Source organism: Anser anser, assembly GCF_964211835.1.
Source record: "Anser anser genome assembly, chromosome: 1".
NCBI classification, from domain to species: Eukaryota; Metazoa; Chordata; class Aves; order Anseriformes; family Anatidae; genus Anser; species Anser anser.
The window spans coordinates 27,193,537-27,219,548 of NC_139720.1; the positions used below are offsets into that span (position 1 = coordinate 27,193,537).

Sequence of the window (26,012 nt, forward strand, 5' to 3'; positions counted from 1 at the left end):
TATAATATCAATGGCGGTCCAGAGAAAACATAAAGCAGCTTGAGGAAATGAATGAACAGAGCCAGACTTTGGCTGATTTATTAAAAAAACAAACAAAAAAAATGATTTATAAAAAATAATCCACTAAAAGATTCTCTTATCAAGGCAGACTTAAGCATCATAGAAAGGCAATGACTTCTTTCCTGACAAATCCCTAACAAAAATGTCAAGTGCTAAAAATGAGCAGCATAAATATTCTTCTATAAAGACGATACTGAATCAAAGGGGTCATTTTGTAAGACTTGCATCAGTGTCCACATTTACAGATGTCTGAATGGGTCAGCTGTATCTGGAGAAAAAAATCCAAAAAATAACCACCACCTTTAGTATGTTTGTACACATACACAAAAAACAACAAACAAAAATGCTCAGAGAGATGATAGATGAGATTTATCTAATAACAACTGGGCAGAAGACGAACCTCCAGGAAATTAAGCCAGTTTTGGTGTTTGTGTGGAAGAAACCAGCCAACAGGTGACACAGGAACGTGCCCGTGAGCCATGATCCCTGCAGGACTGCTGGTGCAGATCTCCATGTGTGAAGCACACCTGAAGTGACAGCCTTCTGCCTGGGAGCGGGCCGTGGGGTTGGGAAGCCCGTGCTCCTGGTCTGCTGGATGTCTGAGCTGCTCCAGCTGCAGGGGGGGCTGCCAGTGGCCCTGGATTTTCTGCTTTTTGTCCTACTTAAAAGAATTTTACTGCAGTCACTGTTGTTCCTTTAGTTTACCAAGGAACCTCTCGTGAACCTCAGCTTCCCTCTGGCCTTGTAAGAGCAATGCCGACCATCTCGATCACCTCACGAGTGGACTTCTGTAGGTCAAGGATGGGTCATATCTGCCTTACATCAGTTGGAGGATGACCTCACAACCATACTTCTTACGGTGTGACAACACTCAGCTGCCTACCCACGCCCTGCGGATAACTGGGTGCACCACAAGCATCGAGGATCTCCGTGTGTGTACGGGGGGATCCATCCCCTAACACGCTTCCTACATGGTGGCGTGCCTCGGTGTGTGCGCATGTAATGGGAACAGACGACGACCGCTCCTTAGGTCTGACCCACGAGGAGCCCTCAGGCCTGTCGGACTACATTTCCCACAGGCCACCACCGGCTCGCCATGTCGCCGGACTCCTCCTGTGTCTTTAACAGGATGCCCTCTAGTGCGTAGCCTGGAGATGGACTTTTCCCCTCCTGCCCACACCACTGCGTATCAGAGGCAAGATCTGCTTGAGGTAGCATAGGCAGGGCAACCCCAGGGCTCAGCTGCAGGGCTGATCTAAGGGCTAGAAGAGAGCTAGCAACGACGAGGAAAAAGAAAAACCCTACAAACCAATGCTCTTTAGCAAAGTCTTACCTTACTTCTCCTATCTGAACAGCAACCGCCAGGATATGGAAGTGACCGAAATGCAAGTGCTGTGAGTTCTAGTTAGTTTCTGCATGAGAAACAGCTGCTGAATTGAAACTACGATTTTATCCGCTCCATAAACAATTCAATTAATCCTTTCTAACAAACTTAACTTCAGCAACGACACGCCAAACAGTAACGTCAACGGTCTCTGTAAATAAATATGCTGTTTATTTTGTTCACAACAAATTAAGAACAGAATCCAAGATTCAGACCATTTTCATCTGCTATCGTGAAGTGTTGCAATCCCATGACCAGAGGGCCACACATGTTATGAAAAGAGTCGAGGACCTGAATCGGCAGGCAATACCCTTCTTGCTGAACGGCTCACTCACAGCAGCCTAACACAGCACAACCAGATTTGTTTGAACTGCCTCATGTTTTTTGGTCTCGTATTATTTTATGGTGTTCTCACATCTCTCATTAATACTGATTTCTATTCAAAACCAGCAGGGTAACTTCCTGCAAATCACCAGATAAGACACACAGTACAGAATTACACTGGTGTGTGGGTAAAAAGAGAATAATGCACACATATTAGATCGTATATCAGATATTTAATGATTTTCTTACAGCTAGCAAAGCACTTTCTGCTTTATTACTATGCTTATTATACCGAGTATATAAATAAGTAAGTGCATGTTAATAAGAAAAGTAGTGGCTCAGTAAAGCATCTAGGTTTTGAAATAACACAGGTGCTTCTCAAAACATTACCCTGTAGATATATTTCTAGCCTGTATGTTTAAAATACACACCCCAAATAAACTAACATTGTAAACTGGAACAAGGAAGATACTTTCAATACCAGCTTATTTACACCCTAAAGACCAAAGGTAGATAAAATCTAAGGCGGGAGGGGGAAAGGAAGAGAACAAAGCCCTTGGTTATCCAGGAGCTAAAGGGCAGGCTGGGGTACACCTGGGAAGAACAAAGCTGTGTGGTACTGCTTCCCTATACAAACACAGGTCTAGAAAGCAGCAGAGCCTGTCCTGCACAGGACACATCGCCACCAGCTCCGCTACCTTAATGGATTGCTGCTCTCCTACATCATGCAAGGAGAAGTCTCGAGGGGCTAAGCCCAGAAGCTGAGCTGCCGCAACACTGAGCGTCTCCAGCACGAGGCTCTGCGAGGGGACGCCTGCTCCCTGGGACACCACGACCTCCTCTGCTCCTGAAACAGCGATGTCTGGGGGAAAATGCTTCACAAAGCGTCGCTGCTCCTGGCATCGCTCTCCCTTAAGCACTTCCCTGTCACATTACATTAGAAAAGGGAAAGAAACACAAAATTAAACGAGAGATTTTGGCAGACCTCTCTTTATTCACTTACTGTTTATTATTGATTTTTGTGCCTATGCAGAAGGATCACAGGCTCATGTGTTTGGAGCAGGACCACCACACCGTGTGTGTGTTTTGTTGCTGTTTTTTTAACAATTAAAAAAGTCCCTAGTGTTCACCCTAGGATAAATCAAAGAACTCCTCTGTGGCTCTCATGGTCCACTGCAAAGATGCAAAGGGGTCATGTCATGGTCCAGACTGAGAGGCCTGAGATCCCACTGCCTGGGATGACCCTGAGGGTTGTGCTGTCCCGTCTATGACCAAGCTGGGTCAGCATCTAAAGCCCCTGAGCCAATTTACAATGCAGGACTGGTGGCTGATCTAATTTGTACGAACAAACAAACACCTGACCCCTAGCAGCCTCATTATGAAGTGAACGGAGAGTACAGAGGTGTACCAAGGCATGCATTTCTGTGATACAGCAAGAGGAACTCCACCGTATCTAGAGACGATCAGATTCATGATGAAAATGCAGTAAAATTAAGAATTTTAGATCTACCTGAGAGCAGACTAGTACTTCAATCACCTTAACCCTTCAGCTGAGTAATTTACCAGTTACTTGCTTTGGTTCATATTGTATGAAATTTGTCTCGTTGTTAGAAAGCGCACGACACTTTGCAAAATGGAAAATTTATCTTGCAACTTTCAGAACTTAGAATGACACGTGGGCAGACAACCCACCAGAACTCTTTGAACTCAAAAGGATCCGAGAAACTTTGCGGTTTAAGTTTAGACAAGTAGGCTTTTTCTAACACACAATACACACAAAATATCTATATTTAATGCTATCTACCCTGCTCTGCTATCGGTTCTCAGTTTCATGATACCCGTGATGTTCCACAAGAAGACAGCAAATGCGCACGGGCTTACTTCAGATCGCTGGGAGGTGTCTGGGAGCCACTCATGCAGAACAGCCTCTCCTGAAAGGACCTACTGCTGAAAAACTCTGGGGGCAACACAGCCATTTCATTAAGTCAGTGGGAGCTTTGTTGAAGTGCTGACCTCTTTGAAGCAGTCAGCAGACTTGCTCGAAATAACTGTGGAAAGTTAAATTCCATTTCTACCTCACAGACACGTATCTATGAGCCAACGCTTTAAAATAAAGCAATATCAGCCCTGTACAGATATTGCCTGCAAGGTCCAGGATGTTCAAATATACCCCTCTGCTTTGGGGGATGACAAAAAGCTCAGAAATAAAGTTGTACCTGCTAAAAGGAGGACTCGGTAAGACCTTAAGAGCTGTCTAAAACCACACAATATTTATCAAAATAAACCCGCCACACAAGCAGATACTGAATACTTCAGTAAAGTCACTAATGTGACAGTATGGTAAGAAGTATAATACAGTAGTCCCCAAACCAAAATGAATACTTGTTTCACTTCTGAATGTGAACAAAACTGTCAAACACGGAGGAAAAAAAAAAAAAGTGCAAGAAAACAGATACTCTGACGAGAGAAACAGACAAAATTCAAAGAGTGCAGCACGTTCGAGACATGGCTGAGTGCGAGACGAAGGGAACACACATAAATGATCCTGCTGAAAGAAGTGGCATTTGGAAAATCAAGCCAAGTTTCAGGATGGTTTTAATATACTGATGAAAATCCCTAGCCTATGCCAGAATACCTCATATATATAAGACACAGACCCACGCTCCAACACCACTGAGAAAGCAGTACTATGTGAAACTCCACAATTTTAAAGATGACAATAAATTAAGCAACAGGGGTAAATGAAAAACTGGATATAACACAAAATAAATAAATCATGCCAGACCAACCAGAAGTGTTTCTTTATTAAAAAATATCCAGTTTGCCAGCCAAGAAAAATGAGTAGCTCCAAACTATCTGGATTTCAGTGAAGTATTGGACACAGTGACATAGGAAGTTAGTTAAAGCAGGAGATGGGGGGAACTGAGAGGGAAGAACTGGCAAAGATGGAAAACTGCCACTTGCTGGGAAGCACTGGGGGAAAAGGAGAGGCTCATAAAGCTGTCAGCTCAACCTTACTGAATATTTTCATTACCAAAACCAGAAGGGTGCAGGGGAAAGCTGGTATAAGCTGCCAGTACAGAGCAGAAATGAATCATTACGCAGGGAGAAACGGAGCCTGGGCAAGCTGCAGTGAAGGAAACTGGATCAAAGTTAATGGTGCAAAGTGCGAGAGAGCAGCAAGAGCTGCTGCCTGCAGCTGGCCAGCTGCACGGACAGAAACATCCAGCAGACTACACGACCACAGTACTACCACCCTCTGAGGAGATGCTGACACAAAAAGGCAATTGTAACTGCATAAATACACGGCAAAGCATGTCCAGGGGCAGGAGGGAAACGTTAATGACACTATGTAAACAGCAGTTAATGGAGCCCTATCTTGGCATACTATGTACAATGCTGGTTACATGGTTGTGAAATGGATGGAAAACTGAAACAGGTCAAATGTAACTAGAACGAACAAGAAAATACAGGCATATTATGAGAGCAGACCAGTGTAGCTTGCTCTGTCCTGAACAGGGACTGGGAAGGAAAAATCCCCATGAACACACGGGGCAGCAATGCTCACTGCAGCAGCACAGACTTTAAAGCTAGAGGAGGACCTGTCACAAGCACAAATGCCTACAAACCAGCCATGAATAAATTCGGGCTGGAATTAGAACAGGGTTTCTGACCAGCTCTGGCAAACCAGCGCAGAGGTTTATGAAAAGATACCAAATTACCAAAATGTGGCTGGGGACTGGAGAAGGTGACCCAGAGAGCCACCCCCGGCTCTTCATTTCCGCGCAGCACAGTTCCCACATCACCACCACAGCAGGCAGAGGAATTAGGCTGGGAAATCCTGGGTGACAGTCCTGACTCCAGACTGACAAAAGGCCTGGACCGTGGCATGGGCCACATCCTCACTCTCCAGAGCCAGGCAAATCCTGCAATCCGGGCAGACTGGGCAGTTCTGTAACTGATGGGAACTCCTCATGGGTTGTATCCCCCCGACCATGGCTTTAGGGGCTGCTGTTAACACACCCGTGGTCAGCACTTGAAAACAGCAGACTCCTGGCAGGTTTTCCTAGAGGGAGATTCGAGTTAAGAACACATGGGACAGCATTTACTGCTGAGGAGATGCTCTGGTGCTTGTATCGCTCCTGCTCTGTCCTAACCCAACGAGTTGTATGAATGGGCACAGGGACCCACGGCAGGAGCCTACTCGGAGCAGGCAGGCGCATCCCTGAAGCCAAGTGCTGTTGAGGAGACACTTCTGCCTCCTAACGGCAGCGGGGCACCAGGGACCAGCAGCACTCCTGCGACAGGTCAGGTTTACCCTCCTTTTTCAAAGTGGAGAAAATGACCGGTCTGGGACTCTAAGCTGGGATCTGGGTAAAACCCACCGGCCGGGCACGCTGCCAGCAAGTTCACTTCAGAATTAAAAATAGCAAGAGAAATTTCACATGGAAGATTAAGCACGTCAATAGATCACATAACCTTGCACCAGACCGAGCCGTGCTGTAAACAGTTTTCAGCATAAAGCACACAGGCAGTGCCATCGAAACATTTATTTATGCGAAGACCAATGTCTACAGTAGTCTCAGGTTGCAAACCCGTTTTCTTGAGAAATGAATGACAGCCTTACGAAATCAAACGACGACGATGATAACATTTCTTGTGCTTTAAATCTGATCTCCAAGCGCCTTGCTGCTGGGCATAAGAACCAGCATATCAACCTAACAGGCCTGACATTTAATAAGCCAAGTTTATTTCTAGAAAGTGAACTGGAAATTAAATCTCCTGGTTGCAGCTGGCACACTGTGCACAAAAGGAATCTTACGATGACTGCATTTCATTTTTGCCCTATAGCTTTTATCCTTCTAATTGGTACATTTAAGTGCACTTGATCACTTAAGCACTGAATTTACCACCGTGGTAAATCTCCACTTCAGACTACACAATAATAAATCTTTGTCTTCTCTTAGCAGCTGGCGAGTTTTGATTTGGACTTTGAATTCAGGTCTTTTCCTCAGGCTTAACAGTAACAACTTGTTTGTTCTGTCTTCTGAAAGCGCGACATTAACTCCTCTCTTTAACTGCATTAGCGCCGCTTAAGCTTGGCGTTCTCTGCTAAAATCGGCCGCGCTTCTGTAGTGCCGGCCTAAGAAACACACCAGAGGCAATTAGTCTGTGCTGGTAGCTCACAAAGCAACTTTCACTCATTAGTATTTACACAACATCACTGGGCCACATGACACCTCACAGGCACGAGGACAAGCTCGAGTTTATAATACAATCTTTCAATAGATGCCTCCGATGCCACAAAGAGCTAATTTAAAAACAGGTGGAGGGGGCCTCAGACAATTAACAGAGGAGGAGCACTCCCGCAAATACCTCACAGCCCGGCCAGGGGACCAAGCTGTGGTTTGTCTGAAACTCTTTGACAAATGCCTCCTGTAAAAAGGGAAAAGTTGGATGTGACCATAAAATGACAAGGAAGAAAACTGGTTTTGGAGGAAGGGATGGGGTCTCTACCCCCAGTTTTGCTACAGGCCGCTGGCAGTGCCCTGGTCGACTGTTTAGACCCCGGTCTGTGAGACTTTACGCACATTACTGCCTTTTCACTAAAGGTCAGGACTTGTGCTCACAGAACCATGTCACTGAAGGTCCGCAGGACCAGGGCCTCGTTTCCCCGTGTGTCCTCCCTGCCCAGTTCAATACAAACCTCAACAGTGTTCGACAAACCCACAGCTATTTGGAGCGGGGCCTCACTTTGTCGAACATGAAATACCTTCTTAAACAACGAGCCTTGCGACGAGAAGACTGAGTCTTGGCTCAGTGTGACTGCCGTACAAGATGATCTTAGAGGTCTTTTCCAACCTCAGTGACTCTGAGAGTCACAATTTTCTGACTGCGATGTTCCCTTTTGTAGATTTGAGTCCAGAGCAAACTGCTGGGTCACCCAACGCAAGCTGCCACTTCAGTCGTTTTATTTGCTTTGCCACTTGCCAGCAAGACAAACAGCTCTGTTTTACAAGGCACAGCTCACACGCAGGGCCTGTCGGCTGACTGGGAGCACGGAAACCCCAGCCCCTTGCCTACAGGAGCCCCGGCACACCCTGGAGCCACCGCGGCCGCGGCGCTTGCGCAACCTGCCTGTGCACGGGCAACAACGCTTCCAGCTGGCTTTTCTTTCCTCATCTCAACACCACAGCGTTTTTAACACTCAGCTCTCAGTTTATTGCAGGCCACAAGATTTCACTCACTTCACTGAGGCATGGCAGTGCTCACTGCACTGACAGTCTTAATACCAAAAGACCCAAAGCTGCAAAGCCATAGCATCGCTTGCCGTAGCACTTAGGTCACATCTCCACGAATCTCTGTTAAAAACATACTTCACGTAGGAAGTCCTCGGGATTCAGCTTGCAGCCACCCCTATCTGTAACATGTGCCTTCTCTACATTTTGAGTACCTGCTATTTCTTCCCATGACATAGCTTATGGTCTAATCAACCACACCTCCATACCTTATTTCTGTTAGCGTATTACGCCCCAAATGTCTCGCAGCAAGGCTTCTTCAGACCTCAGATTGTTGTGGCCCCAGTTCTGCCAAACAGCGCATGCACTTTACCTTTAAACACTTCGGAAGCTTGCTAGATGTCTGTCAACTAGATCACAGTTCTCACTCCTCCTTAGTTATGATCAAGTTGCCTTTGTGGCTTCTCTGTGGTTAGATAAACATTTTGACCTTCCTTACACCATCGGTGTAAGGTGTTTTTTCTAGACTCTGCACAGTTCTTCTCAGAGACTGCTGCAATTTCCAGAATCCATTCTAAAATACAGACACACCATTCCCTCAAAAAAAGTGTTTTGCCTATGCGGAGGCAACACCATCTTCCTAATTTCTGCCAGGTGTTGCTCTAAAGGCAGGCACTGACAACCCTCAGTGCTTCTTATCTTTCGCAGATTCAAATTTACCATGTAGATTTCTGCATTTACCTCTTGCTTTGTTTATGAAATAAGTGCCAAAAAAGTACATTTCTATTTAATTGTTCCTCTTAATTTGCAATCAAAGTCTTTGCACGGCTGCTCAGAAAGTTAGGACCAAAAACCTATGCGTACAATGGGGCTTATGTTCTTCCAGGCTAAATTTATATTGGCACTCGGTGGATCCTTTGGAAAATCCCACTACATATATGCCGTTTTAGGAGCACTTCTGAAAATTTTCATCAACAGATGGAGGATATTAGGCTTCAGTTAGAAGCTCACAGTACAACTCAGTGGTTGCCTATCAGTCAGCGTTACAGTACATTCACTCAAGATTTTATCAAATACCATTTTGTAGGCTCTCACCTATTTTCCCTGGAATACTGGCTGCCAATCTTCTAGAACTTCTGTAATAAGAAAGACAATTTCTTAAAGAAGTGCTTTCAGAAAACCTTGCATTTCTTACAGACTTCACTCTGTTTCCTGAATTTGACTCTGACTGAAAAATTAAGTTCAATCAAATAAAAATCAAATTCCTGAAGAAATGCCAAAATCTGTAGAAAACCAATGTTCTCCTGTATCATTTTATGCTGCATCCATTGGGAATTAATCTAGCAGGTTTTGTTATGGCTTTTCCTCCCCATTTCACCGCAAGAATCCCAAGTTTAGTTTATAAAGAATTTTGCCATAAATAACATTGCTTTCATGCACATTATATTCTTTTCCACAAAGAGTGAAAGGGGAATTTCCAAGCATACCATGCTGAAAATATACATGAGTAAAACAGTTTAAATATGCTGTACAATGTCCTCTTGCATTTTAGCCTACATCCCAATAATTTTTTTTCCAAAAAACATACACAAAAAAAAGACCAAAGAAACCTCTCACATTCAAGCCTGCCTGGAGGATCAGCAACAGCTACGAATGCTTCACAGGACTGTAAGCGATACAGCTGAAGACAGAAGCTAACAGTAAACAAAACAAGATTTACTTTAATTCCACTAGGATTGCAGAAAAGTAGGATCTGCATTGAGGAAAGGCTCCATTTACATTCTGATAAACCCAAAAGTTAAAGACAAGTAATTCGGGGTCAGTGAGACCAGTAGCACTGCAAAGCACTACCTCAACCAAGAACCGTAAGCACCAACAAACTGTAGCTGTATAAAATTTGAATGATTTATTTTTAGAAATCTATATGCCAGCCCTGCTAGGAGTGGTCATGTATTTCAAATTTTACTTTCAACAGTCCAGTTCACAGAAAAAAAAAAAAAGAAAAAAAAAATCATCAACACTGCATTTTTCAGGGAGTTCCACCGATTTTTGGTGGAATCAGAATTTTGCTCCGGGTTTTGTGTTATTATAACATACTCCTTTCAGTGGTTCACTCAGTGAACACTCATGAACTCACCCGTCATAACAACAAAAGCTGCCTTTGAAAGGCCAGGCAACTACCTGCAAGCCCGTGAACCTACAATAACTGTCCTGTTCCTTTCAAGAGTTAGAACAGAGTTGTTCGCTCACGTTTAATCCGGTTGCGACTCCCTGGCTTTGCTCAAGTTAATCTTTTCCAGCCCTCATGCTTAATTTCCCAGGCTTGAATTTACGAGCAGAACCAACACCTTCTGTCATCCGCGGGGAAACCGTGGCCACTGGGTGACTTTTAGTAACAGAGGAGTGGTTTCTACTGCTGCTAGGGTTTGAGACCAGTGGGAACTATATCCCATTGCAACCTGCTGGAGAGCAGCACGCTGCACCAACGCTGAGTGCAGATCTGCAGGATCAGGAAGACCAGCGAACAGAAGATCAGAAAGATCACAGAATCCCAGAATGGCTTGGGGTGGAAGGGACCTTTAAGCCCACCCTGTTCCAAGCCCCCTGCCATGGGCAGGGACACCTCCCACCAGACCAGGCTGCCCAAAGCCCCATCCAGCCTGGCCTTGAACACCTCCAGGAATGGGGCATCCACAGCTTCTCTGGGCAGCCTGTGCCAGGGCCTCACCACCCTCAGGGTAAAGAATTTCCTCCTTATACCTAATCTAAACCTACCCTATTCTAGTTTAAAGCCATTACTCCTTGTCTTATCACTCCACTCCCTGATAGAGAGTCCCTCCCCAGCGATGAGATGGGCTTTGCTCCATCCTCTCATGCCTCCTCTGTTCATCTCCTACAGAATTTCTTCTTACAGAATCGCACACAACTTTCTTGCTTGGTTAAGTGCTGGATAGGTTTGGTAAAATGAAGGTTCAATGAGTTTTACTGCAGTGGTCCAAGTGCTTTATTTATCTAAGCCTGTGCGATGCACATGCCAGTAAATGTACTTTAGCTGGACCAGATTCCTGTAGGACCTGGCTGCCTGAGAAGCTCTCAACTCTGTGTCTTCAAAAAGACTCTTCTTGGACGAAGAGAAAGTGTTGTTACCCTAGTTTTACAGAGGACAGAGAAGCACTTAGAACACGTCTGCTCTGCTCTCCTGCCCATTCAAGCACAAAACCTGGCTGTAATTGAGTAATCTGGCGCTGGCTAGTGTTACAAGCCTTGCTGCACATCAGCCTCTTTCTTCCCCTCTCCAGATGGCTGGCACCAGGCACAGTGCTTCAGACTCTGGGCTCCAAGAGAATCCTATTACATGGTCACAGACCCCACATAATTAAAATCCTCGGTCATTATTTCAGTAGGATCATCAGAATTAAGGAAAAAAAAAAAGGGAAAGAGAAATAAAAATACAGTGTGCCCCAGAAGACGACTTACTGGCGAGGAGAGCTGTTAACTGCAGCGACGTGCTCTCTCCCCTGGCTGCTGTCCCCACATCCATCCAGAGTGACCTGGGAGGCAACATCTCTCCTTTTCCCTCGTGGCACTGGCTACAAACCCTCCTTCGGACGCTGAGCTGTGAGAGCGCAGGGCCCTGCTGCAGCGCAGCCGGAGCGGGATGTCCTGCACTAAGCCGGCGGCACGACACGGGCACCTACCAAGCTAGGCTGGCTCGTTCCTTCTGATTATTCACGCCTTCAGGAAAAAAAGGTTTCATGATTCCTCTGCCCGCTGCAACCCAAAAGCTTCCGAGGAGCCTTCCTGTCTGCCTCGTCGCGAGCCGGCTGCAGTCAATGCTCTGGTCAGTAAATCCGTCCTCCTGGTGCACTTCAGGAGGTTAAATAAAATACTCAGAAAATTCAACTGCTGGGCCTTTCTCCCTCTTAGGATACAAATAAAGAGCCAAACTGTTATTTCAGGAAAAAACAACCAGGGTTGCACGTATTTGTAAGAGGTGTGTCTTAGTTCGGATTAACGTGGCATTCAGAAACTGCAAGTGCCAACGTGGAAGAAAAGTACAGCACATTATTTATACAAAGTAATCACGTCTACTTAATTATTTTGGAGAAAGACAGCAACATCCGCTTCCTTAGCCACTTATTCTGCGTTTAATATTTTAACCTGGCATATTAAGCTTTCTCTATTGCTTCCTGGTTAAAGGCACCGTGCAGCTGGAAGAGTTCGCGCTCTCCCGTTCACAGAAACTTTATGACTTGATCTGTACAAGCTTCAGTAAAACGCGAAAACCATGAAACACAACAATCAGATTTAGCATCAGTATTTTTCTACGGCAGACTAGGTTTCCCTCTGGTTACATTGCTGCAATCTGCTCTCCACTGAGGACACTGGAATTACACCTGCCCAAAATTGCGGAGACTCTTGCAGCCCGTCAGCCTAATTAAACACACGGCATGACGGACTTGCCCTACCAGCTTGGCCACAGCTATAAAACACTCCGGGCAAGCACATCTGCCCAACTTCAGAGGAGGAATAAAGGCCCCACACTTGTTCTTAATAAAACCTAAAGCCAGAAGTGACCACTGGACTACTGGGTGAGACCTTCCTCGATTACCCTGACCGCTGACGCTGCCCAGCCTATTGCACAAGCTCTCGCTGAAAACTGATTTAACGCTGCACTGGTGACTCTTATTGCGCCATCCGAGCTGGAGACTTTCAGAAATGGGAAACCCAAAGGTTCCTTTAGCAGCTGATCCATGGCTTGTTAAAAATTAATGACTTTTTATGACTTAATTGAGTTTGCCCTCTGCTTCTACCCATCAATTCTTATTCTTTTCATGACTAAATGGCCACCTATTCCCCGAGACAATACCTCTTTAATGCAACCTAGCCATCTCTCAGTCAAGTCTCTTACTCCATACTGCGTATCTCCAGCCCTTAAACCCCTTTGTTGCTGCCTTCTCCAGTTTTCCACCTTCCTTTTAAAAATACCGACGCCAGGCATGGAAAAACAGAACCACGCCAACACAGGCACTGTCAGAAATAACATTACCCTCGCGTGGTACTCTCCTTCCCATGCCACGGCAGCCCTTCACATCGCAGCAGCCAACCGCAGACACGATTTCATGAGGTGCAAACCATACCTGGGGGCTGCACCGCTCTTCCTGGCTGCCTACGTCCGCATCTGGTGGTACAGAAAACCAGTTTGCCTGACTGACCTCGACAGATCCAGATCTCGCTGGGAAAACGCCGAGTCATTGTTTTTAATCACCTTATTATTTTTTACGTCATCCAGAACCTTTGCTAGCAATGTTTATGCTCTTCTTTTCACACCACTGCGATAAGTTTGATGAATATCACAGCTGGTGCGCTTTGAGAAGCCTTACCCCAGTGACAGCATCCCATTGTGACTAACTGGAACGAAAAGCCACAATGAATCACATGGGTTTTAATTCATTCACGAGAGCTTTGAAAAAAAAAAATTAAAAAAAATCCCACCCACCACCACCAAAAACTCCCCGCTATTGCTAGTGCTGATTTTTTAATAAACACCACTTAGGAACAGATGATGCACAAAGGCCACATTGTTCTCCCATGGTAACTAATTTTCACCACACGCTTTGGAACTCGCTGGTAATTTCTTCAGCCTTTTTAACTGAAAAAAAATAACCAACCTGGGAAAAATGAACAGTTTCAAGATACAACTGCCCAATTCAGGCTGGCTAACGCTGCACGGGTTCCTGCTGATTCAGTGTACTAGTGGCGTATTGCCCTATCAGGTCTGCATAGGCAAAGTCCATCCCAACAGCGATTACCCTCCAGCAGACTTGCACACTTATCATTCAGAAGAGTAATCTAGTACCTAATTTTTATCAGAAACATCATAAAAGCTTTGATCGTGTTAAATCGGTACAACACACACCACAAATTGTGCAGGAAAATATGTTAACTCCATTCCATATATTACCCTAATCCAAGCATATTCCCCGTAATAACCAGTCTGGTTTTACCCTTTAAAGAAACCAAGGGTTTTCCACAAATAAATTTTTCCTTTTGAATCCCTCATCCGTGCCTACACCACCTGCTGCTAGGAAAGCTCCCGGAGAGAATTAGCTGCCCCGTAACTTAAGCTGGGTTAGTATTTACACAGTCCCTCAGCCTACGGTACTGAGATAAGCCTGCTATGGAAATGAACCGAGACTGGGCACACAGGAGAGTAAATTGCTTCTGATTGTTGTGGCTTAGGCTTGGGAATTAAACGCGCTGCCCGAGCACCTGAAATGCTCAGTTATTCTCAAAAGTACGGAAAAAAGCATGAAGCCGTGGGGGGAAAACAGCAGTTTCGTTACTTGTCATTTACACGGAAAGACCAGCAGAAGTAGCTGGTGGCTGAGAATCAGACACAGGACTCTCCCCTCCGAGGGCTCGCTAGTCAAAACAAGGAGATCTGCTCTTTGATAGAAGTCACGGCACAAGTCCTGTGTCAAACCACGCTCCAGCTAACCGCGAGCTTCAGCCGGGCACGGTCACAGCTCGCCCCGTGCTTCTTCACCTGTGCTCACGGCGGAAAGCAGAGGAGGAGGGGAGGTCCAGCAGTGCCCACCAGCCCCAGCACACCTGCGGGCAGCAGCGGGCAGGCTGGCACAGCAAGCAGCCGAGCTTCGGGCAGCATCCCTCAAGGCGGGGAAGGGAAGGGCGATAAAACGCTGGGAGGTAATTTGGGCTGCGCGCCTCAAAGCACGCCCTGGGATTTCTGTGGCGCTGGGGCTCCTGGAGCTAGGAGGACCCCCAAGCCAAGCACCCCCGGGGCTGGCAGGGCCCCACCACCCCGCTCCACCCCCTCCCGAGCCCACCTCACAGCCCCCGCTGCTGCCCTCCCAGCACCTCGCACGGCCCCGGGGGCCGCCAGAGCCGTGCCCCGTGCGCTCACCCCGGGCAGGGCCGGGGGTGCCCCGGGGCGAGCCGCCGGCCCCGGCCTCTCGCGGGAGCCCCCCCCGGGAGCCCCCCCGGGCCCGGCAGCGCCCCGAGGCCGCCCCGCGGGCCTCGCCCGGTGCCCGGCGGGGACGAGGAGCCGCGGTTACCTGTGGTTAAATTGTCGTTGATCTTCAGGGGCACCCGCAGGATGTAGACGAGGAAGAGCATGACGAAGAACCACAGCGTCCAGAGGTAGGTCCACGACCAGACGATGCAGGACTTGAGCTGCTCCAGAAAGCCCGTCCCGGCTTCAGCCATGTTTTGGAAGGGGAAAAAAAAAAAAAAAAAAAAAAAGGAAAGAAAAAAAAAAAAAAGGCGCCGCCGCCGCCAAACCTGCTCTCTGCTGCCACAGCCGCGCAGCGGGTGCGGGGGGCGAGCGGCGCCTGCCGAGCCCGGCTCCTCCGCAGGGGCTGCGCTGGGCTCGGCCCGGCCGCGGCGCCCTAAGATGGACTCCGCCGGGAGCGGCCCGCGCCCGCCGCCGGGGAAGGCAGCGCGGGGCCCGCCGCCCGGGGGCCGCAACGCCGCCGCCACCGCCCCCGGCCCCGGCCCCGTGCTGCGGGGCGGCCCCGCGCGGCCCCCGGCCGCCGGGGGGCGGTGGGGGGGGACGGGGAGGGAGCGGGACGGGGGCGCCGGGGGACGGGGGCACGGGGCTCGGCCGGCGCATGATGAAACGCGGGGAAACGGCGAGAGGCTGCCCCGGGAAACCGGCAGCCGCGGCCGTTAAATGCACGGGCAAACACGTAAAGGCAGCGCGAGCCGCCGCTGCTTGCTTTTTTCTTTCTTTTTTTTCTTATTTTCTCATGTTTTCACTTTTCTTTTTTTTCTTATTTATTATTTTTTTAATTCTTTTTTTTTCTTTTTTTTTATCTTTTTCCCTTTTCTTATTCTTTTTTTCTTCTTTTTCTTTTCCTTCTTTTCTTTCTTTTCCTCTTTTTTTTTCTTTTTCCTTTCTGTTTTCCTTCTTTTATTTTTTCCTTTTTTATTTTTTCCTTCTTTATTTTTTCTTTTTTTTCTTTTTTTTCTTTTTCTTTTTTCCTTTTTCCTTTATTTTCCCTTTTTTCCTCTTTTCTTTTTTTTTTCTTCTTTCTTTCTTCCACTCTTTCTCCTTTTCTCTTTTTGTGCTTGGCTTTGCGTTTTTCAGCAAGGATTTTAGCCGACCTTCTCACAACGCAGCAGAACTTCGAGCCTAAAAAGGGTTCCCTGTGGGATCAGGATCATACAGATGTATTTTCTTTTCAGTCTCTTTGCCTAACCTAGTCTTCCTAGGATAGTATCAGACGCAGAAAACTACAATTTTATGTGCACCCTATCTTGTATATTCATGTGTACCACGCTCAGCACCACCCTGAACTGCAAAGCTCCCCACTCAGAGGATAGATACCACATGGCAAAGTAAACCAATGTCTTATTAAAAAAAAAAGTGTAGACAAAGCACAGTCTTCGAGTAGTAAAACTGCACTTCTGTGAAATGCATTTTTCTTCTACCATGACTTACTGACGTACTGCATGAAACAAGATTTGTCAACAGACCGTGCCAGAAATTCAGAGGCCATTTAACGTAACTGGTTCCCACTTTTCTGATGTCCCACGGCTTACAAACATTTATGTACCGCGCACTGTGCACTTTAATTTGTCTTGACCTCTCCCCTTCTAAGCTCCTACGGTCTGTTCGGAGTGGGATAATGCTCTACAGCACCTTGGGAAATAGCTGGCATTTCTTAAGCAATACTGAAAGAACAAGAAACCCTGTCGAATGGCCCAAACTGATAATAGCCACACTCTCCTGGGATTTTCTAGTCTGCCGATGAAAAAGTCACCATAGATAAAACACAGCTTTTCTAGCATGTTTACAATACCTAAAGGACATTGCAGCAAAGTAAATCTGCGGTCTTACAAATTTATACCTTCTTGCGGTACCAAAGGCACCCAGGCTCACAAATTTGTTCTTCCACAGGACGTGCAGCTGGGTAGGCAACACTGGCTGGGGCTCGGGCGTTCAGAGGTGCCAGGATCTTCGGATTAAGGGAGGTGTTGCCATATGGCAACACTGGTGTGAGGCTGGCAGAAGTTTTTCCCACTAATAAAGCACAAAACTTTATTTTAATTAGAATATACAGATGGCATTTTGAAAGAAACTGCAAAAAGGACATTTATAGTTAAATTACATGCCACAGAAAACCACATTTCAATTATTTCTCTTTCCTCTTCCAGTTAGAAAGGAAATACTTAAGACATATCTGAAAAAAAACAACCTTATTCCATCATAAAATTATTGCTAAATTAAAATATTCCTCGCATGTTCTCTTTGTTCCTCTCACGTTCTCTTCGTTCCTCTCACGTTCTCTTATGTATTAGGAAAAAAAGAGCAAATTTGTCACATAATTTTTCTCTACATATGGTAGTTTTGAGAATATCATTGCCTACATTACAAAACTACGATCGATTCCTTTCCTAGAGGAAAGACACAAAGGTTTTTGAAAGCACAAAGGGTTTAAGAAAAGTCGAGGAAGAAGAACCGTGCGTCCCAAAAGCAACGTTTGCTCGAGGTGAAGAGGAGTTGCCCATTAGGGTATCTTGAGCCACGGCTGGCACGGTGTGCTCAGGCGATGAATTAATTGCGTTTCTGTTGCCACCACTGAAGACACCGCTGAGCTCCCAAGCACGATGCCCGCAGTTCGGGCTCTGTTTAACACTAATTCTCCCTCCTCTCTCCATTCTGCTAGCAAAGGGTGCCAAGTATTAACACAAAGTTTTAAAACATCCGTTTTACAAGTCAAAAAGCAAACTCTTCAGTACTATAAAGAGGTTTTATTAAGATTTTATAAAGTGTCTCCTGGCTCTGGGCACTCGCTCCTTTGCTAGGTCAAGACCTAACAGAATACAGCTGAAGTGGCCATTGCAAAAAAAAAAAATAAAATAAAATATCATTTTAAAAGCATCTTTTACCTTTCTGTTCTGATTTTCCACACGACTGTCTTACTCAGTTAAGTGTTTTCACACAGCTCCTTGGGCACCCCAGTCCTTACTTCTGCGAGCCTTGCAGGTGCCCACACGGCTCATTTACTTGCCATAAGCTGAGCCCGGGCTGCTCACTTTCTCAGACGACTGTTGATGACTTTGCTGAATTACATCAGGAAGTGGACGCAGTGACAGTCACTGCACATGAGGTACGGCGAAGTTATCGCTTTCTTCCAGACGGGAGGATCCCTCCTGAGCTTGGGGCCTGGCAAGTAAGAAGCGATAGATGCTACCAGCATGCAACAAAAGGCTAGGCTTAAGGTCTGCGCCCGTGCACGTGCACACGTGTATATACAGATGTAAATCCACTTGCACATAGTGTGCCTGTTAAACATATGCAAGCCCACATTAAACGATATCAGGGATGAACTGGAGATGGCAGTCTAAACCGAAATCCATGATGCTTATAAACAGCCTGCCAACGTGAGTGAAAGCACTAAAGGAATTGTCATGGCATGCTGTTGCCAGCACTCTTCAGGCATCCCAAAGCCTTAATAAAACCGCTTAAACATGTAGGAAAGTCTCTTTTCAGCTAAAGCACACACATCTTAGCCACAGCCCAGAGAACTGAAAACATGTTAAAGAAGACTGAAATAAAAAATCTTGCTTAATTTACAATTTAATCAATCTATTTTCATTAAAAACAAACAAAAGACTCCTAAATACTTTACTATGGACTTCTGAGCAGGGTGCTCAGCCCGAAGCTTCTGATCCTTATCTTTTAAGTGAGATGTTATGGTACTACAGGAATATGCTTCAGCTGAAAATAAGATAGTCGTATTTCAAAATATGCCACCATATTTGTGTACTAAGATCACCGCTTCTCACAAAGTTAAAAAAAAAAAATCTTCTTCCTAGATTTGCAAGCAGCGTGCAGGTTAGAGGACAGGGAACGAAGCTCCGCCTGTTTTATCTGTTCATACAGGAGGGGCAGCTGAAGGAGCAGGAGCTGGACCCCCAGATTCCCAGGGATCTGTTTAAACTGAAGGAGGATGGAGAAAACGAAGAGAAGGCTGACATGCCCTGAACACGTGGGGCTGCCCATGGCCATGAAGACTCAGGCAAAAAAAAGAGGATGAAGAAGAAGGTGTGTGGGCAGTTACCGGGGAGGGAGGAAGGGCAGCCTGGAGGAAAGTCAATTACGGCTCTTACTGACAAGAAAAGCAACCGGGCAGCTGCCTTAGCTGCAAGGCAAGTCACAAATACAGAATTAGACCTGGCTCGGTTAACAAGATGCCGATGGAAGCACAGTGCAAAGAAAAGAGCCACCAAATAGTTAAGTGCAACTCCAAGCTGTGTTTCAGTATTTTCAGGTAGCGTTAGAAATAGACCTTAGCCAGAAAATCAAACCAAACCAAAATCCAACCTGTTTTCCTTTCTTCTTTTACCTTTTTTGACTAACAAATGACTTTTCTCCCTAAAAATCAGGCAGGTATTCCACCCTGAACATCAGCAGAAGCAGATGTCAGTGCAGCGCACGGTGCCTCCTCCCAACCACACCTGTTTGCTAAAGCTTATTGATATCTCTCTGGAAAAAAAAAAATCCACAGAAGTATCTGCCAGTAGCACTTACATATTTCTTCTGATGTAGATTGACACACACATTCACTGAGCTATTTTATGAAGATCCTTCGTAAAAATCAGGTGGCGTACAGAGCCCCGTCAGTATTTGTGCGAGATGGTACGTGCTCAGGATTCGTAAGGAAATACTAAAAAGCCGCAAGGTTGGCCTCTGGTCAAAACAGAGCTCTTGGCAAGCCGGAGTTTGGCATCGGCATCCACACGTCTTGGTACGTCACAGGAGGCAGACGGGGCTGCGGGAGAAGCGAGGAGGCAGAGACAGACGGCGGGGAGCCCGGGGGGACCAGCACTGCTGGCGGCCTCCCCGGTTAGGTTGAGGGGCAGGACGGCAGCTCGGCTCCCTGGACCCGCACCCTGGAGCAGAGCCAAGCGGTAAGCCTGCTTCTCTGTCCTGAGATGAATTTGGAGGCGCAGGAGAGGAGAAGGCACTGAATTTCCTTGCTGTTCAGTATCTTGCCTTTTTTTGTAAGATGTTGAGTGATTGCAATTTGCTTTGTATTGTCGCTGTACCAACAAATGGACCTTTTTAGCAGATAAAAATGTCTCAATTACTCTATCTGAAATCTGCAATTAGTGTATACACAGCATCGTTTATTTTTCCTGTCACAGAATCCCAGAATGGTTTGGGGTGGAAGGGACCTCAAAGACCGCCCGGTTCCAAACCCTGCCATGGGCAGGGACACCTCCCACCAGACCAGGCTGCCCAAAGCCCCATCCAGCCTGGCCTTGAACACCTCCAGGGATGGGGCACCCACAGCTTCTCTGGGCAGCCTGTGCCACTGCCTCACCACCCCCACAGTAAAGAATTTCTTCTGAGTATCTAATCTAAATCTTCCCTCTTAGTTTAAAACCATTACCTCTTGTCCTAAACCTATACTCCTTGACAAAGAGTCCCTCCCCAGCTTTCCTGCAGGCCCCCTTTAGGCACTGGAAGGCTGCTCTAAGGTCTCCCCAGAGCTTTCTCTTCTCCAGGCTGAACAACCCCAACTCCCTCAGCCTGTCTTCACAGGAGAGGTGCTCCAAGCTCTGACCATCCTTGTGGCCCACCTCTGACCTGCTCCAACAGGCCCATGTCCTTCTTGTGCTGAGGGCCCCAGAGCTGAAGGCAATAGTGAGCTCAGCATCAACACTGCGTCTTCACCAGCTAGGTATCGGTAGAAACCCAGGAAGAAGTTTTCTCCCCTTCTTTCACCAACAGACTACAAGAGGTTTTGAGCAAATGATGTATTAATGTTTGCTACTCTCTGTGGTGATCTCCACCACCAATGAGAGCCACATGGTTGCAGCAAATCCATCACCTGCAGTGAATACCCATTATTATAAATAGCCTTGGCACCTCTTTCATTGGGTCCATTACTTGAGTGATAACTTTGATTTTTTCACAGAACAATTATCCTTGGTTGTGGGAGCGCCAAGGTTGTGTCGTTTCTCAACCACGTCATCATCTGTGTTTTGATACCAGGCACTGGGTCACCACATCGTGACAGCAGTTACAGTTTATTCAGATAATTTACTATGTTCAGGAATAACCTTATCAGAAGGGTGAAGTATTCAGCGGTTGAGTTTACTATTTGGGAAATTACGTAGCGGCTGTCTCTACCTCATCATCTCAATTCAGGTACTGTAATTCTGGTCACATTAACTGCTAGTTGCACTGCAAGGCACACAGTATCCAGCTGAAAGAGCTGAGGAGAGGTCCCCAGGTTCCTAACTGGAAGATGATGCCTCACTAAGTTTATTAGCGAAGTGGAACAGGACATCTACTGAACACTTTTAACAGATTCTTCTGCTTGCTCCTTCACTCCAGCTCCTCTTACACCCATAGAATCAGTCATCTAGCAGCTTCTGACCTGGCCTTGTAGCAGAGCCCTCAAACAGCAGCAGCACTTCAATTCTTCATGAGCAAACGGCATTTCCTTTCTCAGCAGGTGTTTCGGGTCTAGGCTTCTGCAATTGAGCTGACTCCTGGCATCCACCAGTGCACACCTACAGGAACTTTAAATGGGCTCCTGAATGACACACGCTTCTTTAATACTCCATGAGATGTTCTGGCTAGCGGCTAGCTCAGGTGGAGTGAGAATACTACGACCTCTAGCATATGTTGCCTTGTCAACTCCGATTGAACACTGCTCCTTTTCTTTTCCTCCACACAGAAGAAAGGTAGGAGAAAGCACACCACGTGCTTCATAGCAGAGAACCGGGGAGCTGTGAGGTACAACAGTGGTGCATTTCTCCTCTTCAGCTTTGACTGACATCAGTGCTTACAAGGTACTGCTAAATGAACTGCCTGCTGTTGGTACAAACATCCCTGATAACAAAGATCCACCTCATCGCCCCAGAAAAGTTCACAGCAGCCCTCAGCTCTTCATTCCACGATTCCTAGTTCAGGAGTCGTTTGCTGGCTGGCCCCCATCATCAGGATACAGAGCTGTCTGTTTTGTGCACTCTCTGTGCCTTTGTTGCCACTAGAAAGGGGTATCGCAGGGGACATACCCAGCTGTATTTTTTATTTATTTTGTAATAATTTAGCATGTGTTTCGAAATAATAACAGAAATCTTCTCACTGTTGATGAAAACAATGCCAGGGAACACTACAGCCTTCAATGCCAGTTCCTAGCAGGAGGAAATCCAAGGACTCTGTTAATACCATGATAGCCTGCAACATCGCCGGGACCTAAATTAACAAGATGCAGAGCAAAGACAATCTGCTTTTGAAAATGAACAGAAACCAATGAGCAGGATGTAAAGAAATTATTTAAAGTATTGAATTTCATGTTGAAATTAGAATTGCTGGGATTAGTCTTTAGCCTAAAATCTGCAGAGTCTGGAGACACTCTTCAAATACATAAAACATGTCCATAAAATGTATTTGAAGACAGCTAAAACAAAAAGAGGTTAAGATCCAGCAAGGAAGATTTAACTTTTCTTAACGCCTACCCTAATAATACCACTACTGAAGGCCTACAGGAACTTGGAGAGGAAACTTAATTTTTATCATTAACTATTTCTTTCAGAGCAGACAACTGTCTATCCCACCAACTACAGCCAAGGTGCAGCTGGTGCCACCACACTGTGCAATAAGAACCAAGATGAGCTTTTGCTTCTTCCCCTTGAAAGAAGTGAAGACTCCTAACAACACTACTGCTCAGTTGTCCGATCAAACATCTGACCTTTGGAGTCGTTAACCACAGCAGCTTTGTGGCCAACTACGCCTTTGCTTCCTCTCGTTCATATTTTTACAATGCAGTGAAAGACTTGCAAAGTTTACCCGTTTTACATCATCTGAAAGGGGATTTAACAATGCAGCTCCATGCAAAAGGAAAGAGGAAAGCGGATTTCTTCCTGCTATTTAGTTTAAAACTGTTAATGGCTCTCGAAAGCTCAGATTTCTACTCCAGTTGCTTGTGCAGCTATTAACCTTAAGCGTCACAGCAAAACTAGAAGTGTACTTAAAAGTGTGTTCATCTTTGGAGTACCATTTGATTTTGTAATTAACTTACCCCTTTTCTGAGCTTCTTTCCCCTATTTCCAAATTACAAAGAAGCTATAAATGCATGTTGTTAAGACACAGTAGAAACAAATGCTAGGTCAGTATACAGACCGCAGGTTACCAAAGATTCACAGAGGTATTTGGGGCAGTACCCTCAAGATTTTGACTGGATTAAGACAGACTGGAAGGGAAATAACAGGTCAAGCTCTCCTCAGAGCTGTAGCATCAGACTCACACTCTTCAGGCTGAATAGGAGACGGAAAATACATATTCAGTCATACTCTTGTACCTCTTACGATCTTGGTGACAGATCTTGTGTTAGAACTAGATATGTTGCCTTATCCAGGAAAAGGCAGGATGATGGCATCCCAAACCCACAGACATAGCTGGAGCCCTTGCTGGCACCTCAATAGCACAGCAAGGTTTTGAACATTTCCACCATTCGGAGCCTGACTTTTAAGCACCCGGCTTCTGCAAGATGCCTAGTCCTGAGACAGTACGCACCACAATCCAGCACCCAAGGAAGTCAACACATTGAAGAGGCAGGCAGCTCAAGCAGCTGGAAGGAAAACATTTAATAGTCATTGCATCCCAAGAAAATGGAAATTAAACATGTCTTCCACTCGAGAGCTTGTGGCTGTGATTTTTCTGTTAGATGCATAAACGTTTTACTTGCAAAACAGGAGGTAGCCTGGTTTTCTTGTAGCCGTTTGTTTGAACATTTACTCCATGGAGTCCCTCCTTTACCTCATGGGGCCAAACCTCTTTTCTCTACCTAAGAAAGGTAGCCTAGTTTCCAGACATACCACAAGAGGTAGCTTTTGACTCTCAGCAGGCTTGCCTACTCACCACAGCAACTGGCAACCCATCTGAGGAAATCTTCAGTTGCAGCAAAAGAAGCTGTGAGCATGTTTCTCGGAAACCCTCCTCACAATGCTGCTCGTCTTGCATTCACAGCATTGTGCCAAAGCCATAGCTCAGCCTTCTACATTATTATTCCTATATGACTTCTGAAATAAGTTCGAAGGGTAAACTACTTGTTTATTAAAGGAACTACTCCAAATTCTTTTGCTGTTAACTACGGAACTGGATTCTGTACACACTTGACACTGAAATATATTAAGGTTATTCAAACAAAACCAAAATGATCATTTCCTACAGGTGATTATGAGCATGTGCTGTCTACCCCCAAAAGCAACCAATAACTCCTTCTGCAAGCACATTTACAAGCCCATAAGCTGCAAGTTTTTTCAAACCACACCTAGCCAAGTAACAGTCTTTATATGCGCCTCTGAGGCTTGTTTTTTAAACTCTTGACAGGTTTGCCTGTGCACATTTTAATTGATTTGCAAGAAAAGATGCACAGAAAAGTCTAAACATTTTTACAGAATATGTTCAAGGCAAATATTACCACTCTTACCCTCTCTTGTGATGAGCACATGGATAAAAATCATGCTGAATGTTTCCAATTACAGATAAGCCAACCACAGTAACAAAGGAAAACATTACAAGTGAGAAAATGTGCCGAGTGTTGAGCCTGCTTTTCCACAGAAGGAATAAAGTGCATACTCTCACTGTTCCTTTCCTTTAGCTTTTCAAAGAAAATTGGAGTTGCCACTGTCAAAAGCTGACACTTCTGCAAGGTTATGAACAAACTCTAAGTTTAACCTAAACCTAGGTCACAGTTTTACCAGAGGATGAACACTTTCAGTCTTTCCAGTAAAGAAGTGTGACTGGAACCACGGTTGTACCAGAAAGTAGTTTAGTATGATAGGAACAAATCCATAAAATCAGACACTTGGCATTCAACCTCTATGCCTACACTATATAAAGTCTGGAAATTTGAGGGGTAGGTTTAGCGTGATCCTCCGGACATCCTCAACATAGAGGTGGCTTCAAGCTGTCTGAAGGACAAACTATTGCTATGGACCCACGTCCCCAGCAGGAGCTGGAGTCTGCTTGGTGCAAAGCCAGAGCACAGTGCAGATTTCTTCAACAGGAAGTGAACTCAAGCATGCCCAAACTGCTTTGCCAGCCAAACCAGTGTGTGGTCACTGAGGATGAGAGAAGGTTTTACTCCCAAACACCACTGGTGTAGATCCGGATGGTCTTTACCTGAAGAGGATGCACCTATTAGGATGTTCAATCTCAAACAGTACTTTCAACCTTGAGCTGAATAACCATTTAATGAACTACGTTGCAGTGTTCCCAGACAAACCAGCAAGAAGAATTGTTTTTAGTGTGTAGGATGTAAGAAGCAGAAGGGATGTAACTAAAATTACAGTGATGGTAAAGTCTTGTTCTACCTGTAGTATGATTTTTAAGACAGACATACATAAAGGGGGTGCTCAGGAGAACTTGAAAACAGAAGTATAACTCCTGTTTCATATGTTCAAAGAGAACAACTATTTACTTGCATACAAGTTAAAAATTTCTCACTATAAAGGGGCACTGAGATGCATAAGGTATTGAACATTTCATAAACACAAGCATTTTACAAGTCCATATTACAAGTAATAATACCTAGTACATCAGCATTCCACAATACAAAGCTTGTCTTTATATTTAAAAATAGAATATAAACAAGTATTAGGTCACATTAAGACAATCACCACAGCAAAATTTCTCAGAGAAAGTGCTTTACCTACACAAAACCCTACACAAAATACCCTAAAACTACCAAGCATTTCTAAAGTTCTCTAATTTAATAGTAGAGGTTAAAAAAAAGTGCAAGTGACATCCAAACATTTTGAGAGAAATCAAGAACTCCAAATGTGCCGTGATAAATTCAGGTCAACTTCATCTGGGGAGTCATTACCCCTAAATGTGATATAAGATACCATTTAGAAGAAGTAACAATATTTATTTCTAAATCACTTTACTGAAGCTGTAACTTAATGGATGTGACATTCAAGGTGTAGAACTATCTCACAGACTAAAAATT

At 45.5% G+C, this 26,012-nt stretch overlaps 1 protein-coding gene and 1 long non-coding RNA gene across 3 annotated transcripts in view; one reads left to right on the plus strand and one right to left on the minus strand.

Annotated features, from left to right (window-relative positions):
• Positions 1-15,511, minus strand: part of ST7 (suppression of tumorigenicity 7) — a 145,950-nt gene extending 130,439 nt beyond the window's left edge. For both annotated transcript variants that reach the window (XM_083851155.1, XM_083851154.1), the window contains exon 1: positions 15,087-15,511. In XM_083851155.1, coding sequence (XP_083707281.1) covers positions 15,087-15,237 — 151 coding nt within the window. In that variant the 5' untranslated portion in view covers positions 15,238-15,511. The remainder of the gene's footprint in view (positions 1-15,086) is intronic.
• Positions 15,512-15,568: 57 nt separating this feature from the next.
• Positions 15,569-23,693, plus strand: LOC310905211. Its single transcript, XR_014588866.1, has 2 exons — positions 15,569-19,084; positions 19,426-23,693. It is a non-coding gene; the product is annotated as an uncharacterized lncRNA (long non-coding RNA).
• The last annotated feature ends 2,319 nt before the right edge of the window (positions 23,694-26,012 follow it).